The 20189-nt window shown below is 49.1% G+C and overlaps 1 protein-coding gene, 1 long non-coding RNA gene and 1 pseudogene across 2 annotated transcripts; 2 read left to right on the top strand and 1 right to left on the bottom strand.

Annotated features, from left to right (window-relative positions):
• The first annotated feature begins 9672 nt into the window (after positions 1 to 9672).
• On the top strand, positions 9673 to 11187 carry LOC149354523 (uncharacterized; annotated as a pseudogene).
• A 942-nt stretch (positions 11188 to 12129) lies between these two features.
• On the top strand, positions 12130 to 12986 carry LOC149354522 (uncharacterized). Its single transcript, XR_016289663.1, has 2 exons — positions 12130 to 12612; positions 12720 to 12986. It is a non-coding gene; the product is annotated as an uncharacterized LOC149354522 (long non-coding RNA).
• Positions 12987 to 14228: 1242 nt separating this feature from the next.
• Positions 14229 to 17670, bottom strand: LOC149354521 (uncharacterized). The gene is made up of 2 exons (XM_089575997.1): positions 17353 to 17670; positions 14229 to 16567 (listed from the first exon to the last, which is right to left on the bottom strand). The coding sequence occupies exons 1-2, from the start codon at positions 17668 to 17670 to the stop codon at positions 15095 to 15097; spliced, it is 1791 nt and encodes a 596-aa protein (XP_089432123.1). The 3' UTR covers positions 14229 to 15094.
• Positions 17671 to 20189: the final 2519 nt, after the last annotated feature.

Genomic DNA, 20189 nt, shown 5'->3' with positions numbered 1-20189 from the left:
GCCCACTGAGCGCAGTTATTTAATTTAATTTCAGCTCCAGTGGTGGTGTAGGTGATGAGTACAATTTATTAGGCTAAGCTGCTGATAGCTCTTATTGCAAGTACCATATTAGTTCTACCTTTTTCGTCAAACATGCAAACATTAATTGGATAAATTGGGTGCAGTTCAGCGGACCAATTGGATGCAATCGGTAAGATCAATTGGGCTCACCAATTGGAAACCCAAATGGTCCAATTGGATAGTCCATTTAGACCATCCAATTGGAACACCATTCCAATTGGAAACTGAACTCGTCCAATTGGAACCAATTGAAACCCATTGGAAATCCAATTGGTTCCAATGGTTTTTTTTGACTGGGTTTTCTTTCGACAATTGGCGGCTTGTGGAAACAGTGAAACTGGCTCTTCTCATCGCACTGAAATTTTTCAATAGCCTTTTTCCAGTTACTGAACTCGTGAATGAAACACATTTTCACTGCTGTAACGTTTTCTCCTCTTTCCTTGAAAGCAATCTGACACAATTGCAAAACACGACGTCGCGTTTGTAGTCGTACGACAGCCACATGAATTTCTTAAACCATGTATATTTACAGGGCCTTCCGGTCGGGTTCATTGGAAATGTGTAGCTCTTTGGTGGCAGTGATCGAACAACCAGGGGCGTGTCGTCATGGCTTGCGATTTCTATCGGAGCACAGTCTGTTGCCAAGAGGGGCTCTCCACCTTGTGCGACGGTTGCTGGGATCTCTAATAAGTGAGATGAAAGAGATTATTAGCCGATAACACTGTATGAATGCTTTTTTGATTACCGTTTATACTCGTGTAAGGGCCACACTTTTTTTCCACGGTTCTCATGGGGTGCAGCCCTTACATGGAACCGGCGTTTTTCTGCTAAAAATTCCTGGTACAGCGCAGCCCCGATTACGCGTCATTTTTTTATGCGGCGATGCTGATTTTATGACGAATTAGCGCAAGAGCAATGAATCCTTCGAATACTGAATGCATTAATAGTGTGGATTGTGCCTGCGCGATTACCGCCCGCAGTAAGACAGGTTGCTAGCGGTTGCTTGATCACTGTATTACTTTACTGGCAAATGTCACGTGATCCTAAGTTAAGATCCACCTAAGGTGCGGCGCTTGTGATGGCTTGGAGTGGCGCTTCAACGCCCAAAAACGCGCCACTCGCGTTTTCTTGCACGGTGAGGCAAACCTAACACGCCTGCACCCCATCCTGGCTTTTGCACAGCATAACGTTTTGTCAATCCTGTCTGGTGCGAATGCCAAGCGAGCCAGCGTTGATGACGGACCACATGTGCGGGGTTCCAGGCTGAGCACGGCTTGCGGGATGACGTGTTCGAGGTCGTAGCAATTTTTACGCGGCCAAAATTATGTGTGCATGAAACAGTTTTTGGCTCACTTTTTTTTTCGAATTGCCGGTGGCCAAGTTGAGGGTGCAGCCCTTACACGGGGGCAGCCCTTACACAATTATATACGGTATTCTTTCAAAAAAAGGAATGTAGCAAGATGTGCAACACATGCATGACACGCAAAAAAGTTCATGAAAGGCACATGAAGAGCACGATGGAAATAAAACATTGCAAAAACGTACCGTCAATATTTGCTGCTCCTATCACACGCTCATCTGGTTGACTTTAATGAGAGGTGCCAAAATACAAATACGAAGGGGCGTTAGAAACACATCAATAATCAAAGTGGTGACAAAAAATGCGACGCAATATATCTTGTGCAACCTCGCTTCCATGGCCTAAATGTTTTGTCCTAGCCACGAAGAAGTTGTTGATCATCTTTTGAGACCCAGATATCTTCTGAGGCAACGACATTGTAAATTTGCAGTTAAAAAATACACTCAAGCGATGAGAGACGTGCTAGTAGACCACGTTACGTTTCGCCACCGGCGTGCGAGATCAACATGGCTGCAGTGGACGCAGGAGTATCATTGCGAGCAACGGACTATTCGCTTGGCCGACTGCCACCCAAAGCCGTCTCGGGAATTGTGTCCAGACAGATCCACTTGTTACGTGTCATCGTGCGCGTGCGTGTGTGGAAATGCTTGTGAGAGCACGGCGCTCGGGGAGAGAGTGTTTGCCCCGGGCCGGATGATCCGGATCATGGCGCCGCCGGGTCTGAGTCAGCGACGCTTGCCATGAATATGACCGCTGGTTCGACATGTGTGCGTCTTCGGAACCTTCCTCCTTTCCCTCTGAAGGATGCTTCCGCCGCTAGGTCGCCGTTGAGACGCCTGCTGTGTGGGCATGTCAGGTTTTTCTCTGGGGCCAGCTTCTCCTGCCGTTCGTACGAAATGCAGTATTAAACCTTGTTCTTGTTAGACAATACCACCGTCCTTTGCCGGAACCTGCCGATGCTCTCCGCAGGAAACCGGGCCACCAGGTCAACGCTACTCTTGGGGCTAGCGTGCGACAGCGGTGGGATGTCGCAGGCGAGCCCCATGCCATGTAACAACCGGCATAAGTCTACATTTGGTACGTCTATGTGCTTAGACCGAAGCGGTGAGGACCGCCGATCAGGTGAACCCATCAGCTGTCTGGAAAGGGGGCGCTGGCCCCCCTGGAAAAAAGTTGGGGGGGGGGCGCCCCCTCTTCCCCCCCCCCCCCCGGTTCCAGAGTCCCTGCTACTGAAGATGTCCTTGTGAAACTTTATATCTGATTGTTTGATGCTGTTTCAAGCCTGTCTGCCAAATTTCATTAGTCTAAGTCGAAAAATAGAAAAGTTGCCTTCGATCCCCTCATCCCCCCTTAACCCTGAACATGTCCAGGGTGAGGTAAAAGAGCTGAAGGAGAATAAAAACAGCGGGGAAGTTAAAAAGGGAGAACAGCAACACAACAAGAAAAACACAAGCATGTACAGCAGCAAGATAACACACAAAGGGGGCAAGAAATGCAAGGCTAACATGGCCCACAGTATTTGAGGGAGGCAGCATCACAGACAAGCAGTGGTATTCTGGGAAAAGGTTCATTAACGCAGCATAACACTGGATGATGTGGATTGGTTTTGGCAAGCCCTGTGCACTCCATGAGCAATCAACGAGAGGCCTCAGTCATGTTTCTAGCCTGATGTGCAGGTGCACGACCTTCCCTCTGTGCACACTCCTGACCACATACATATCAGGGCCACTGTTGGTTCTCTTTGAGCGGTGGATCACAACACCGTTAGGCAACATTTACTCTATACACTGATGCAATAAAGACTCTGTGATGCCACTATTGTGCACTGCCTGAGAGTAATCCTCAATGAAATGCGTGTACTAAAATAGACAACCCTCTATGTACACTCAAAACATGGCATCTACAGTTCAGTGAAGGGCACCATACCAGATGGTATGTGCTGAAATATAGGCAAATGTCTGAAAGGACATTGAGGACCAATCGAAGTTGCTCTGCAACACTAGATTACCACATTCCAATAACAACTACCTGTATGGAGAACAAAGCTCGTGTACAGCTCGGAGATTATTTGTTCAAAGAAGCAATTCAAGATTACCGTGGTGAATTGCATTGGCAAGAAGGCTATTACAGCCCTTGGTTACTCCTTATTACAGCCCTTGGCTTTATTAGTCCCACTTGAGTGGATCAGGTGAGGGTGGGTGAAAGGGTGTTGAACGGGACGGCGAAAGGCCCTCGGGCCACTATAGATGACCAGGCACTGTTTGGCTGCGGTGACCTTCAAGGCCCAGGCCATGATGCGAAGCTGTAGCTCTGCCTGTGAGCTGCACAGAGCAGCCTCCCATCGCTCCTGTGATTCCATCCCTTTGAAACGAGGTTCCGGTTTGTTTGGGCAAGTTTGATATGTGCATTTAAAATTCACTCTGGTGCTTCATCATAAGTGACAGGTTGGAGATTTCTCCGCTCTATGTATGTTTTACACTCCTTCACTGCATGAAAAAAATAGAACACTTAAAATGCCTAGTGGTGTGTGCACATGGAGGGTAAATTGGTGTTTTGAGCATGATTAAGGCAGCTTGAAAAATTGGTAAGCAAGTCTGACTCAGAGTTTCCAAGAGGAAAGTGTTAAATTAATGAACAGAAATTATTCATCACCAATATAATGATAGAACAGGTTGCAAAATGTTAATAAATTTGACTCATTGCAAATGTTGTGCATAAAATTTAAGCCCCCTGTTACATCCTTTATTGCTGGTGGCAGGGTACAGACTGGCGGGAAAGCCACCAACACGTGACACATGGTTACTCAGGGTTGCTTGGCCCTAAAGATTGTCCCGCTATAACACTCCTCCCCCCTACGTCACGAAGTCCTTCAGATACGCAAGGCGGCTGCGTTGGCGCTGTGGTCGCTGGACTTGAAGGGAAGCACTTGCTTCACGGTCCTCACCACAGGAAGCAGATTCGGTACTGGGCGCTGCAGCCTCCTCCAGTCTTTCTCCTTCGTCCCGTCTTCCAGGGTCCTCTGGGCTTGAAGGAATGCCAAGCCCGGAACACCCTGCCGGGGAAGCAACCAGCGGTTCCCCCTCTTCACACATACCAGAAGCGGAACTGTCCAATGCGTAGCTGGCAGAACGACTTCTGAGTTGGTCAACATGACGTCTCCATCGACGACTGTCCTTGGTGACGACCAAGTACGACACTGGTCCTGTGACAGCATCCACAATGCCCGGCAACCACTTGGGCCCATAGAGATAGTTGCGCACAAGCACTCGATCCCCCATATCAAACAGTCGCACTGCCTGGCTACGGCGCTGCATCACCTGCTCTTATTTCTGCTGCACACCGGACTGCAGGGCAGGATGCAGACGCTCTAACACAGTTGAAAGTTTCCTGCCCATTAGCAATTCGGCCGGGCTCTTGCCTGTTGTAGCATGAGGCAGGATATGCTGGGTTATTAAAAACCTAGCCAGACGTGTGTCGATATCGCCTCCAACCATCCGCTTGAGTACTTCCTTGGTTTCGCGCACCATGCGTTCTGCTTGACCATTCGAAGAAGGGTGATATGGGGCAACGGTCGCATGTCGGATTTCATTTCGGCACATGAAGTCTCTGAACTCCTCCGAACAAAAGGCAGTTCCACTATCAGAAACAACAGTTTCTGGAATGCCATGGGTAGCAAAAAGGAAACGAAGCTTGGCACAAACTGCAGCTGAGACATGGAATTCATCCGGCACACTTCCAATCACTTTGAGTGAGAGTCCACCACAATGAGGAAGACTTTGCCTTGGAAGGGCCCAGCAAAATCGATGTGTAGTCTTGTCCAAGGACGCTTGGTGAATTCCCAAGGGTGAATCTTTGCAGCTGCTGGTGCAGACCTGGATTCCTGACAACGTGCACAGTCTTTCACCTTCTGCTCAACATCTCTGTCAATTCCTGGCCACCACACGGCTCCTCTGGCAAGCCCATCATCTTGACAATTCCTGGATGAGCTGTGTGAAGAATGTCCATGACATACGGTCGAGCTGACTCTGGAATGACCACACGACTGCCCCACAGCAAACAACCTTGGTACACCGACAGTTCATGCTTGCGGCTCACAAACGCTGCAAACTCTTCTGGCAGCTTGCCCTCTGGCCACCCATGCTGCACCCAATTGCAGACTCTAGCCAACAGCTCATCCCTTGACGTGAATCTTGCCACCTTCCTAGAGTTCCATGCTACTTCCGGCGCCATTTCCAGCATTCCTACTTCCCAAACACGCTGCTCCTCTTCCTCTGCCCTACTGGCTCTCAGTGGTAAACGAATGAATGCATCAGCATTGGAAAGCTTCTCCGCTGGTCGATACTCAATTTCATAGCCATAAGCCGATGACATGAGAGTCCAACGCAGCATCCGTGGTGATAGCACCTGGGGAATGGGCTTGGCATGGTGCAACAGTCCTAAGAGAGGTTTGTGGTCCGTCACAATTTTGAAATGTCTCCCATATAGAAACTGATGATACTTCTTTATGCCAAAGCTGATTACGAGCGCTTCTCGGTCTGTCTGGGCATAATTCCGTTCTGCCGCACTCATAGTTCTCGACGCATATGCAACCGGTCTCTCGCTGCCATCTTTGCACACATGACAACACAGCACCCAGTCCGTACGGGGATGCGTCACAGGCCAGCACTAGGGGCTTGTTGACATCCGAAGAAGTCCCGAAGTCTTCGTGTCGCTCTTCTGCCCCACCTTCCAACTGTCACAGCGACTCCTCATCGTCGCCGGCTCTTCTGCACGTCGCCGCCCTCCCCTGCTTCGCATCTGACGACTTAACCGCCCTTGTGTCGGATCAACGCAACGATGCTTATTGCCGCTCCATAATCGACCGTCTGTCGGGAACTTCCTACCCTTCTACCGCTCGGCTTCGTCGGCAGCTTCGGCAGTTCAAACTCGACAACGATGTGCTCTGCCGCTACGTTTACTGCCCTGATGGCACCCGCTGGGTTCCAGTGGTACCACGTACCCTTCGCTCCCGTGTTTTGGAGGCCCTCCACGATGACGCGACGGCCGGTCATTTAGGTTTTCACAAAACTTACGACCGCGTCAAGAGCCGTTTCTTTTGGCCTGGCCTTTCGTCAAGTGTCGCTAAATACGTCGCATCTTGCCCGCTGTGCCAGCGCCGAAAACAGCCAACTTCACCTCCTGCTGGACATCTGCAGCCTCTACCATACCCCGCCACGCCGTTCGCCGTCGTCGGCATTGATTTGTACGGCCCGCTTCCTCTATCTACACGAGGTAATCGCTGGATAGTCACTGCCGTCGACCATCTGACACGCTACGCCGAAACCGCTGCCTTGCCTGATGGATCGGCGCCCGAAGTTGCTACATTCTTTCTACAATCCATCGTACTGCGCCACGGCGCCCCTCGGGTGCTTCTCAGTGACCGCGGCCGGACGTTCCTTTCGACCCTTCTTGCCGAAGTTCTGCAATCTTCTTCTACAGTTCACAAGATGACGTCCAGCTACCACCCCCAAACCAATGGTCTTACTGAGCGGTTCCATCGCACCCTGTCCGACATGATTGCTATGTACGTCGAACCTGACCACCGGAATTGGGACGCAGTCCTTCCCTTTGTCACTTTTGCCTACAATTCCGCCTTACAACGAACCACTGGTTACTCCCCGTTTTTCCTCGTTTACGGCCGTTCTCCCACTACCATTCTCGACGCCTCTTTCTTCTCGACGCCTGCGAACTCTTCACCGTCTGTCCCTGACCAGTTCCTCGCCCGCTTGGCCCGGTGCCGCCACCTTGCTCGCCTGAACACGGAAGCCTGCCAGGAAGATCGCAAGAGTAACTACGATACCACGCACCGCGTTGTCTCGTTCAACCCTGGAGACGAGGTCCTGCTTTCTACCCCTCTGCGGACGCCTGGTCTTTGCGACAAGTTCCAGCCTCGTTTCATTGGTCCCTACTTCGTGCTCGACCAAACTTCTCCAGTCAACTACCGCGTCACTCCTGTTGATCCTCCTCCGGACCGCCGTTACCGCGGGACTGAAATTGTACACGTTTCCCGTCTCAAGCCTTTCCTTCGGCGCTCTGCACCCGAATAATCGCGGCCAGGCTGGCCGCTTCGTCCCGCGGGGGAAGTTAGTGTAAGCAATTTCTTCGCATTCTTCGTCGTCGCCTCTCTGGCTGCGACTTCATTCTCTTTCACCTGAAGATTCCCATCGTCATCGCTTGAGGCTGTTCGCTTGGAAGACGTCTCTGGCGAAAGGGCTAGAATAAACGTCTCCGTGAAGTCTTCCCTTACAATATGCTCACTGCAAAATCAATAGTATCAAAACGAACTGTTGCCATATAGCTATAGGTACTTGATGGCAGATTTCCCAAACTGATGGGCACAAATAATTATTAGTCTTTTTATACTCAGGAAAACCACTATAGAATGCACTACAAGGAAGGGCACAAGTTTAACTGTTAATGACTACCTTAAGGTTTTTAGTATATGCATGCTTTTGCATTTTGCACCAATCGAAATGAGGCTACCTTGACATTGTGGTCACTAAGAGAAATCCAAAGCCACAGAACAACACTGCCTGTCACCCACACCTACCTCCGCTGTCACCTGAAAAGTACAGACATGATTAATTTACATTATATTTTAATATGTGATTCTATTTACACTGTTCTTCCTTGCTCTATAAATTATATATGTAAATGCAGTCGGATATCATTAGCTGCATGCAATCTTACTGCAGGCAAACATGCTATCCCTTCATGCCCGCCACAACACAGTAGCATGTGCTCACCAGTTTGACGATTTCCATGCAGGCAGCACATGGAGAGAGATTGCACATAAATTAGTAATGGATGGATCCCGCACAGACTTTTTGTGAGCTGGAACCTTCATTGGCAGGAACAACGCACCTGTAAATAAAATCTACAAGACTCATATATATATTTGTTTTCCGTGTGCCCTTAGAGAAATAATTTTTTTCACCCTCCTACGGTCATTTCAACGTGACTGCTGTGTAACTGGTGATGTAACACTCTTATGAGAATTTCAGCTTGAATAGCGAAATCACTTTTGTGTGCTTCATTAATAATGCTTAATCCAGGTTATAGTATTCTTTTAGGGTTTCACGCAATTTTTTTTCACACTTACGGAAACGACGCCTTCCAGCTGATTTCACCGATACTGCCTTTCACATTCATCAACACCAAAAACAAAGAAATCGACGAACGTACCAGCACGATAGGTTTTGTTTTCTCAACTTGGCGCTGTGTGCAAAAACTGAAACACAGTATGAAAAAAGCAATGCGAAATGCCGAATACAAATTTCAGATTCGCAGCATGCATCCTGCATATACATAGTTTGCACGGACGTCACCGGATGCCATTCACAGGGCCTTCTGGGATACGTGGACGCCATATTGGGGTGTACGCCGACGCAGGCAGCCGTGTGATTCCCTCGTCGCTGCGAATTTGTAGACCGTCAGCATGCCGAATTGTGCTGTAGTTGGCTGCGGCAGCAGAAGCAAGACCTTACGAAGGCCAGGTAGTGCAGAGCCACCCCCAGGGATGTTCCTGTTGCCGAAAATTATTTCATGGCAGTGCCAGCGCACACAGACGCTGTCCGAAAAGCGCCGGAACGCCTGGCTGGCGCGTTTGAACCGCAAGGATTTGATAAACCTCGCCAACGTTCGTGTATGCGGTCGTCACTTTATTACAGGTAAGAAAATACGAGAGCGTGTGCGGAAATTAAGTAGAACTAGTAACTCTTTGAAATCATTGCTTCCAAGCGAACTTTTCCCTCTAGTTTAGTGCTGCCGCACTTGATTGCGCCGGCGGTGCCGCATTAGCTCATTTTGGAATGCCGCGACATTGATTGCGATCAAATCATGAATGTATGGTTGCTTTCAGGCAAACCATCAAGTCTCATGGACGAGACTAATCCCGACTGGGCGCCGAGCTTAGAGCTTGGTTACAGCAGCAAGCTGCGCGTAGCGGAGGCGAGCGCCCGGTACGAGCGCGCCAAGCAACGCGCAGCGATGAGTGTGGTCGCACCCGCAGCAGTGGCCGCCGCCGTCCTCCAGCTGGACGACAAGCTTCAAGCTGACGACACTATGCAGCACGATGGTGCAACGCATCCTGAGCCGCATCGCGTCGTAGCGGCCGACTGCGAACACGACCAACGCGCAGCGATGAGAGTGGTCGCACCCGCAGCAGTCGCCGCCGCCCTCCCGTTGGACGACGAGCCGTGCCGGACGACGCCATGCAGCACGATGGTGCAGCCCAACCTGCGCCACATCACGCCGTAGCGGCCGACCGCGCACACGACCAAGCTGTCGTTCCAGGCTGTGCATTAGACTTGAAGCTAACCAGAGGTAGGCTTGTTACTCTCTCCCTGCAGATATGACTGATTTTTTACTTGGGCCGAAATTTGCTTAACTTAGGCGATCACATTTCTCTTTATTTTCATATCATTCCAGAAACTGCTGTTCAAACAGAGCTGACGAAACACCAGCTAGAGGCTCTGGAGGCCGACAACCAGCGTCTGACATCAGAGCTTCAAATCTTGAAGAACAAGAGCGCAGCCATCTCCGAGGCATCACTGCGTCAAGATGCACGAAAAGTTGCATTTTATACAGGATTGCCAAATTTTGTTACTCTTTGGGCAGTTTTTGAATTGGTTGAAGTTTCTGTTAAGCACACTCAACAGAATGGCTTTGAAAAATTTATTGAATTTGTTATTTTTATGATGAAGTTGAAATGCAGCTTTCCCTTGCAGGATCTTGCATACAGATTTGGAGTTTCATGCTCGACTGTGAGCCGCATATTTGAAAAATGGCTGCATGGGGAATTCTGGCGGTTGAGGTTGCAAATTGCATGGCCGTCACGGCAGCTGCTGCAGAGTACGATGCCACAGACATTTTATGATTCTTTTGGGAGCAAAGTAGCCATCATTATTGACTGCTTTGAAGTGAAGATTGAACGGCCATCTGCACTTGAGCCTAGGAGTGAGACTTGGTCACAGTACAAGGGCAGCAACACTGCGAAATACCTGGTAGGGATTGCTCCACAAGGTGCAATTACTTTCATTTCTGAAGGCTGGGGTGGAAGGGTCTCTGACAAACACATAACCGAAAACTGCGGCATTCTCGACAATTTAACTCAAGGAGATGTTGTTCTTGGAGACAGAGGATTTGACATTGCAGACATATTAGGTTTGTACTGTGCAAAACTGCACATACCTGCTTTCACAAAGGGCAAGAAGCAGCTCTCAGCCATGGAAGTCGAAAACACTCGAAGGCTGGCGAATGTCCGCATTCATGTCGAGCGTGTGATATGATTAGTTCGCAACAAATTTGTAATCTTGAAGGATATTCAGCCAATTAACTTCGTGACAGCCAGGCATGCAGATAAGTTCACACCACTAGACAAGATAGTAGCAGTCTGCTGTGCTCTCACAAACTTGTGTCCGTCTGTGGTCCCCTCTAATTGAAAAGTCCAGGTTTTGATCGGGCATAACAGGTCAGTGCAGTAGCAAAACTTTGGAACATGCTGCTTTATCCTGTGTACAGAAATGTACAATGTAAAGAGGTTTTTTTTGTCTCATGAAGGCAAAAATGGCTGCTTTTTGGATAGGTTTCAGTGAGTGGAGTTGGGGCCATGGTCATCAGCCAGACTATGCTTACTGCAGCACTAAGCCCTCCCATATTTCTCCAGAACAGCAGCTTGGGCTTGTTGGTGATTCATCTTCAAGTAACAGGTTCTTTAACATGCACTGACATCGCAGTGTATGCGGGCCTCTAGAATTCTGACTCCACTGAAATGCGACCGCCAAGGCTGGAACTGACCATGCATATTTTGGGTCAGCAGCGGAGTGCCGCAACCACTGAGCTACCATGGCGGCCGATGTCATAACCTAAGCTGCGCGGTGATTCTTCAAAAGGGATGATAATTGGGGCATCACCCGCTCTTCGTGGAAGCCTCTTATTTATTATGACGCAATCATTATCTGTGCATTGCTACGTTAATCATAAACTCTTATTTTAAGGCGGAAGCCTTTAATGCCTCATCGTTGTAAGCAGCAGTTGTCGAGAGGAATGTCGCGCTTTTCAATTGGTCGAAATGGTCGTGACGTCACAGTGCACAAATTTCAAACGGGGCCAGTGGTACTTTGACTGCAACCATGCAACCAATTAAAGGGATGGTATAGTGATGCTCCAAGTAGGTGGGGCTGAGTTTAGTTAATTAATTCACCTAATTTACTTTTCTAGTCAGAGCAGAGAAATAAATAAAAACGAGTAGGAAATGGGGCGAGTTGGGGAATCGAACCAAGCTCTCCGGAGTGCGAGACGAGCACGCTAACCACTCTGCCATGCTACCTCGATGGTTGGGAATGAACAAAGGCGCGTCTAGTGAATACGGTGTCTTCGGTCACTCCAATCTTCCTCCCTTCCCTCACGGCGAGGTTCAGGTGTCCACCGAGATATGCGAGACAGATACATTAAACCAAGTTACCGAGGAGCAAGGCGTAGAGCCGAACGGGCGATGGCGTTCTGTGGACACCCTGGCAGCGTTGCAAGGCGCTGTCGCGTTCCACTCTTAGAGGCGAAGCTTAACATCTTAACCACACATCAGTGACACAAGCAGCAAGACCGCGCTTAAGGCTTTCGCCTCACCGCACGTTAGGTCAACAAGTGTCCCCCTGAATTTTTATGGGCCCTTGTACTGTGACCAAGCTGTTATCCCTTTCAGATGCAGTGTACACAATTACGCACTTAACAAAAATTAGACTCTGTGTACTGCACTTGGTCATTTCCTTGTTTCAAACTAAACACTGCTCTTAATGTTGGAGATGGGTTTCTTTTCATCAGCTGGCATAATTTACAACAACTTTTTATCACTGGTTTCAATAGAATCATGAAAGCAAGGGTTGTCACCTGCAATGTTTTTTTTTTTGCAAATCCTGATGTGTGTGTCAATCATGCTTTGAACAGGAACAGAATGTAGTATGTGCTGTGGCAGACTATCAGCCGCTTTTTTTGCATTACAAGGATAGTTCTTTCTTGAGGCCTCTGTGAACTATTTAAGAGGGCATATCTCCCTTGTGCAGAAGTGGCGAGTGAGAGTTATGGATAAGAGCAGCTGCACTCTCCTCGTGACCTTACACAAACATTTGTGCAAGTCTATGAAGCCCTTCAGTTATGTTCCTGTACACACAGAACATATGGCACTGTCGTGCATTGGCAGAGCGTTTCTAGTACTTAATAGCAGCTATTTTTACTTTGTGCAAATTTATTTCAGTGACTTTAGCTTTTTGCAGCTGTGGGCTGCAATTTCATTTAATCAGTGAACTTTTGCTTTTAATGCAGTTTATTGGTTTGTTGCCTGCTTTTCTGAATCTGCTGAGCTTGCTTCTGTAACAATGGTTGAATTGACTGTTTGCTTCTGGGGTTGATAGTGCCAAGTTTTCGAACACTGAAGAATTTTTACTGTAATTTTGTTTTAATGTACATTTTCTTCAGATGCCAGGATGCGTCATCTATTTTTTTGGTGTCTGAAATACACTGTATGCGATCATTTCTATGTCACTGCCCCATGTTGCATTTCCTCATATTGTTAAGAGTGGACAACGTGGTCCTGGAAGCCGGGTGTGACTCATCGCAAAGCAAGGGATATGACAAGGCCTGGCGCCGGCGGCAGAAGCATAGACGACGACGGCCGGGGCTGTTGCACTCCAAATCACCGAACCTCCGAACCGATCGAAGGAGGCTGTCTCCCACGGGCCTGGGAGGAATTACTGTCAGACGAGTGTCGTCGTTAGGCAAAGATGCGGCGACAGCTTGCGACAGCAGCGGCAACGGTGAAAGCAGAGATGCACAGCAGCACGGCGGGAGCAGCGGTATACGTTGGCCGAGTCGGCCTCCGGCTCACCGAACGGGATGATGCTACGCAAGGTCACGCTGAGCGAGGCTGCTAATTGAAAGACGCTATGTCGAAGGGGTCTCGTGCTTCGGCCATCCGGTGGGGGAGTTCGAGAAGGTTAAACCACCTGCGAGGAGACTGCGGGATTCTGCTTTCCCACGGAGGCAACGCACAGAACACTTGCGGCAGTGGTCAAGGTGACGCATCTGTGTTTGATGACTGTCTTCCCCTTCTCATCCCCCAAGCTGTGAGAGAGCGAGAGAGCTTCAGCACCGCCCCGTGCCGGGGGTGGTACCGCCAGCGTCATCAATGGCCCATCCGATTGGACAGCGTTATTCGACCTAAGTTCCCTAGTCAGGGATTTGGGGAAAGCGAACCGTATTTAACGGATGTTGTTGTGTGATTAGCATTGCATTGCATTGCATTGCATTCGATTCTCTTCTGTAAATATGTAGAATAAACCCTTCTGTACAGTTTCCTCGATAACGCAGTCCGACATCGTCATTCGGAGCCGGTACCTGCGGGGCTAAACGAGTTAGTCATCTCCAGGACCCCTCCGTCTTCAACTCTGGTTCCAGCGGTGGGATAGAAGCCCCATCTTTAACACTGGTTCCAGCCGTGGGCTTGTGGCCCCACTTCCAACAATATGTAACTGAGGATTCTCAACTTTTTTTCGTGCCAGTGTGTATCATGTAACCGCAAGTTTTTGAAATTACCAAGGATGTACATGCTAATTCTGTATGTGTGCGACTTGGTTCTGTTCTCGCAATAGAAAATATGTAGTGAAGGTAATCTTTTTCAAGGGCAAAAATGCTGCTGTGGCTGTCGGTCAGAAAATTTTCAGAGCTGAGAAAGCTCCCCACACGCACACCAGAGTTGGGGCATGATTGTATTTTATTCTATCTGTTGCCACTGTTGACCTGTACAGTCAGGTTGCATTAAGCTCTTCGTGGCCTTATGCACGACATCACGTCAGGCCTTTTAGGAGTTAGTGGTCTTCCACTCACTGCTGTAGTTCACACAATTTCATTTTCTTGCCTTGGTGATGTCATCTAACCATCCCATCCTTTACTGGCCCCTTCTTCTGCCTTCGATCTCTCCCTGCAACAGGGTCTTTCCAGCAGCTCTTGTCTTCTCATTAAGTGGCCACAGTAACTGAGCTTTAACTTCAGGATTAGACCTTCCAGTTAGCAGTTAAGGTTTATTTCCGCAGGTACACTCCTTTAGCCTTCTGTGAAAGTCAGTACTGTTTCCTTGGCAAAAAATACTGGAGTGGGTCACTACATTCTCTAGTGGACCACATTTTGTCAGAACTCTCTGCCATGACCTGTCTGTCTTGGGTGGCCCTGCGCAGCATAGCTCATGGCTTCATTGAGTTGCGCAAGCCCCTTCGCCACGACAAGGCAGTGATCCATAAAGGGGGCTGTTGAGTACTTGAGCTACTCAACTATTGGTATTTAGTTGCCGCGATGGCTCAGTGGTTAGGGCGCTCAACTGCTGAATCGAAGGACACAGGTTCAACCTTGGCCCAATGGTCGCCTTCTGATTGAGGTGAAATGCCAGAGATTGAGTTTTCTGCGATGTCAGTGCACGTTTAAGAACCAGATGTGGTTGAAATTTCTGGAGCCCTCCATTATGGCATCCCTCATTGCCTGAGTTCTTTTGGAACGATAAGCCCCACTAAACCAAACCTTGACTATGCACTTCAATAATGTATATATTTTGCATGGCTGTCCTCTTGGAGCTCAGTAAGTCTGCCCCAGTCACTGCGTCGCACCGATAGATGACTGGCTGCAGTCTTCACAGAACCACTTCTTCTGCTTAGGGGCTCTATTAATCCCAAGGCAAGAGAAGTGAAACCATCCATACTTGCAGTCGTTGCCGTCGCAAGCAAGCATTTTGCCAGTGTCGGGGCCTCGGCAGTAGCAGAACAAATCTTTGTTGCTGTGCCTTGTGGTGGGTTTTTTCGTGAAGTATCCAGCAAATAGCTCAGGCAAAACAACACGCACAAAAAAGTCTGCCGCAGTTGCCACGAACTTCTCAATAAAAGATTCATCTCTCTGAACCCTCTCGATATGCATTGATGTTGGCGTCCACACGACAAAGTCACAGTAATCCACGTTGCACACTGCCATTTGTGTTTGCACTTGGAAAAAATAAGCATGGGTCCTCTTCAATGTTACACGCCCATCAATGCTTTCTGGGCAGAACTGCGGGTGCTGCTCTGCTCCAAATAATCCTTTTTGGGCTAAAGTGTAGGGGCACTTGACTTCAACGGTGCCCTTGCCACAGCAACTGCAGTTGGCTATAGCGTCTGGACTTGCGGCAATGTGTGGGTACTTCGCACTCAGAAATAGTCCTGCTTTTGCATGTGTGAAGTTGGTATGCTTCTTTACCATTTCTTCTGCATAACTGCCTACAGCATCCTTTTCATGTTGCTTCCCCCATTCTGTGGCTGCGTTGGAGAATTTTTGCTGCTCAGGATAACACACCTGCTTCAGCACCGACATTGCAGGGTTATTGATGCTGGTAGCGCACACACTTTTCATCACAGATGCTGTGATGCGGCCCGCACGATGCGTGTACCATTTTGCACAGTTTGCTTGGTCTCTCGTGCTCTCTTCAACAAAGTTTACCATTTCCTGCGTTATGACAAAAGCTGTCATGAATTTATTTGCGCGCTGAGTGAGGTGATGTAGGTCTTCTGCTCGCGCTTCTTCACAGAAGAGGCCACGAAGAGGCTTTGGCTCTCTAGTCTGGGGAGGCCGGAACATTCCATTGTACTGCGGATGCAGTGCAAAAATCACCGACTTTATCCCTGAAGCAGCCATTTTGGCATACAAGGCATTGCACTCTTGCACGGTTGGAGCAGGTGGCACGGGCAGTGATGACTGACCAGAGCATGTCGTTGCACCCTGGACATTAGGGTCAACATTTTCTGCGTGATCCATCCTTTTTTTTCTTGCTTGGGATGACGTAAAATCTATGTCCCGCAGCCTCTTAAATGCCGCTCCTGGCTTGTGTGCAGGAAGCCACAGATTGTTTTTTTCTGTGCACGTTTGGGAATCTCTGAGGCGTACTGCTGTCTCCACCGCAAACAACGCGGCACCAACGTGTGAGCAGGCTTCACCTGCTCCTGCCATGCAGGTGCAGTGTGCCGTGATGATGCTTCCGTCACTGTTGGCCAGAATCCATGCCTTGAGAGGTGCATCTCGCAGCCGCTGGGAATGATTGAGCTGAAAATAAAAAATGCCAGTTAGAAAACAAAGTTGTGCTGTACTGTGTTGGATGTGGAAGCTTTCACTTCTGCTCAAATTTACAATTTATGCTTCTATCCCAAGTTGACACCAGCCAAAGCAGGCTCTGCCTAAACACTGCTTTTGCGAGCACACAGCTCAATGCAGCGTAAATGCAGGACACGAGACACCATCAAACGCCCAAGGACCGCGGCCACGCGATCTCAGATGCAGCGACCTCGTTTTGATCTAGTCGAAATGTAAAACTGCTTCTGTGCCGCCGCCCGCAGACTTAACACGAACGCTCGAGAGCGTGGTTTGACATTAACGTTGCTGGCTGACGGCCGTTGGGTCTTAGAACATTTTTTCTTTCTTTTTTGTGGCTGCAGGTCATTAGCTAACGTCAAACGATGTAAACACGCCGAGCAGCACGGTCGTGTACCCACCGGCCAGCGCTCAGCGGCGATAATGTCTGTCGAAGTTACGCGTTCAAACTTTCGCGTAAGCCTGCGGAAGGCGGATCGGTTTCGGTACACTATGAAGAACCACAGGGCACTACTGAATCGACCAGATTGAAAAATGCAGCGTGCACAGGTTGATAAACGCCGGTGTCTTGAAAAGCGGACAGCGCCTGCACCCTGCAGATTCATCTACACGTTTTGCAACCGCACAACCAAAGATTGTAGCTTTAGCGCGTGCTCTACCGCATGCAGGACAGAGGAGACGACCGTGCTTTAGGTTATAAAAACGCGTACGAAGAAATGGAAGTTTTGTTGCGCACTCACCTCGCTCAACAAGACGATACGTTTTGAAGGCAGTTGTTTGGCCAACAGACTCTTCACCCAACCACTCGTAAAGTAGTTGTGTGCGTCAAGCGATTTGTAGGCTTTCATCTGCTGCATCGACACGTAGCTTGTCGACAAAAGGTAGTTCGTTGTCGGTGGCAGCAGCTCGGCATCAGCGGTTGCATCTGTTCCGACGTGCAGCTGGTACGGATCAATGCCATCGCACATAGCTATCTTTGACTCGTAGCGAGCCCGTGTGGGGCCCACGAGCTGCTCAAAGAACGATGGGCAAAACTCCTGGGCACTGATTTTTGCCATTTCACCAGCAAAACGCACCGTGTAGCGCGTACGCAGGTTCAATCGCTGCGAAAGGCCGCGATGGTTAAGCGTACACCCTAAGATGGCGGCGGCGGCGGCGGTCTCTCGGATGTGTGACGTGCGACATAGGATGTGACGTCACGTGAAAACTATGTATACTCTTGCGCTTGTTTTAAAGTCATTTCCAGCATGCATGCAGAAGGAATGAGAATGACGCTACACACACAAGGAGGTCTCGTCGAGAAGCTTTACACATTCCTGGAGTTTGTTGCCAGGCAGCGCGAACACCTGTTGTGTCATCCACTCATCACGCGCGCAAAGCTCATTCATTCAGCTAGGTTTCACAGCTGGCGATCGCCCCTCAAAGCTCGACAGTTCGGCACTGCTTCTCACTGCAATGCATCCTTGCATAGCCACCCCACCATGTGCCTCGTCAGGTGAATGCACAGACGAGCTGTCTAATCAGAGACAACTCGAAAGCATCACGGTGACCTCGAAAGTCGCTCACCTTTCCCACTTCTAGGGTTTAACAAACAACGAATAAATGCAACGAGCAGCAAATCGCAGCACCAGCACCGCCATTCGAGCCATTTTCGCGCTACACTAACCGCACAGACCGATGATTTCTCACTGCGAGAGCAGTTAGCGCCCCAATGCGGCTGTACACTTAAGCCTTCACTATTAACGCTCTCAAGGGTTGCTTATTTCAGATGTGCCCTTATAACACCATATCATTGCATTATGCAATCAAACCAAGACTTTTGTAAGCTTAGTTTTGTCTTGAAATAAATACCCGTTAAAATGCGGCTATCTAACAGCGTTTAAATCAGCATTTCACTAACTCATTTGCATGAATCGGGTACCTTTCGCGGGGTGAAATGATGGCGGCGAATTTCAGCCATTTTTTTGCAATGGAGCACAATGTAAACGTGATGAAACATCAATCTGACATCACTCCAAAATATGTGCGTATCATGTGCTTTACGTGACATTGTTCCAACTAATCAGACTTTAGGAAGTTGCCATTTCCGGTGTGCAGCTATTTTCTCCAAATTTGCAAGTCGAGCACAAGTGCTCTCGAACAGACCACTTGTAGCTTCTTTTCCCTTCACAATCACATATATGTACCAGCCGGGCACCAAGAATAGTGCTGCGAAAAATACATTTTCAGTGCCACGTCAAATCGACGTCAACGCGAAAAGTGCTCCTGTAACTGACCCTGATCGACACACCCATTGACGGTGATTGACACTTCTGACAGCAAATCAGAGAGGCAATATGGCACTGATAAGCGAATGTGAATATCGAGAAGTGGGCCCCCACTGCGCTGGTGTCGCCAACGGTGCGCTTTATTCTGTTGCATGTTCCCGCACTTTAAGCCCAAGTTGCATCATTTTGGGGTGTAAATTTAAGGAATAATAGGTGGAAACTTACGCCAGGCGTTTGACTTTGCAGTGACCTCTTTACCGAATGAATTATTTTCTATCAGACCGCAGCGAGGACACGGCTAATATCTGCTGAAGTGCCGATGGCGTTCAGGGGCGCGATTACGAGTCGCTCAAAATTGTCTCAATTGGAAAGTGTCTCAAAAGGTGTTTCATTTGCCCCATTCCTAATGTTCGGCCATGACCAGCGGCCTTATTGATTTTTTGCGTCACCGCCTGACGTCATAAATGTGTCAGAAGTGCTGACGTTGCTTACCTAATTATGTGAACCGATTGAAACGATTTTTTACGACCAGAACGAGTGGTCTCAAACCGTTTGAGACACAAAATGGCTGCTGTTTACATCACCGGTGGCCGCGCGAGCAACGGTGGAGGAGGATGCATGAAGACGGTTTTGACATGCGGGACGAGTTGTTTCGACATTTTCACATAGGAAAGAGACTGCACAATGGCTGTGCGACGAACTCGGCGTTGAACTTGGAAGTGTGCACGGTCAGTGTAGCGGCAAATGCTGTGTGCGCTGCGCTTCGCTGCCGGTAGGAAATGAAGTAAATGTCGGTAGCCCAACCGACTGTGAGCAAGTGTTGGCGGCGGGTTGCGGAGACCACTGTCAAAGTTACGTCACAGAAGGTGCGCGCTTTCCAGCGAGACCCCCAAGACAAGGCGGCGGTGGAGGAGGGCTTCCTTTGCTTAAACTTTCACCACCACAGTATCCCCGGCGGCGTCATCCGAGCATCATCCAAACGGAACGGCAACAACACGAACATCAGGTGCTTAGCCCGAAGCGGGCGGCATCACTGGTTACGAGGCAGAGAGCGATTGTTGCCACAGTGACCGGGCGTGCCGGCGCTCATTTCCCGCACTGAAGGTGGGTTCACACTTGTCCGAAAATCCGGCGAGGGAAGCATATTCGCTCGCCACAAAAACTAGGATCTGTTCTCATCTGTTGACGCCCGGGCGAGGCGGAACCGCCGCGCCGCTGCTGTTTCTCGCTTTTCCACACCACGGGCCATATTCTGCACCGCTCTCAATACTAAAAAGTTACTAAAACGCTCACAATGCCGCCATATGCAA

Source organism: Amblyomma mixtum, chromosome 3 (genome assembly GCF_055824585.1).
Source record: "Amblyomma mixtum isolate Tamu chromosome 3, ASM5582458v1, whole genome shotgun sequence".
In the NCBI taxonomy this organism is placed as follows: Eukaryota; Metazoa; Arthropoda; class Arachnida; order Ixodida; family Ixodidae; genus Amblyomma; species Amblyomma mixtum.
The sequence above is the reverse complement of the archived record's forward strand: the minus strand, read 5'-3'. Positions and strand labels throughout refer to the sequence as shown.

Bases quoted from the DNA above. Each gene is read 5' to 3' on its own strand.
- LOC149354521 (XM_089575997.1), bottom strand. From the start codon at position 17,670: ATGGCAAAAATCAGTGCCCAGGAGTTTTGCCCATCGTTCTTTGAGCAG. The intron at 16,568-17,352 runs GTGAGTGCGCAA...TTTTATTTTCAG, and splicing joins GTATCGTCTTGTTGAGCGAG to CTCAATCATTCCCAGCGGCT.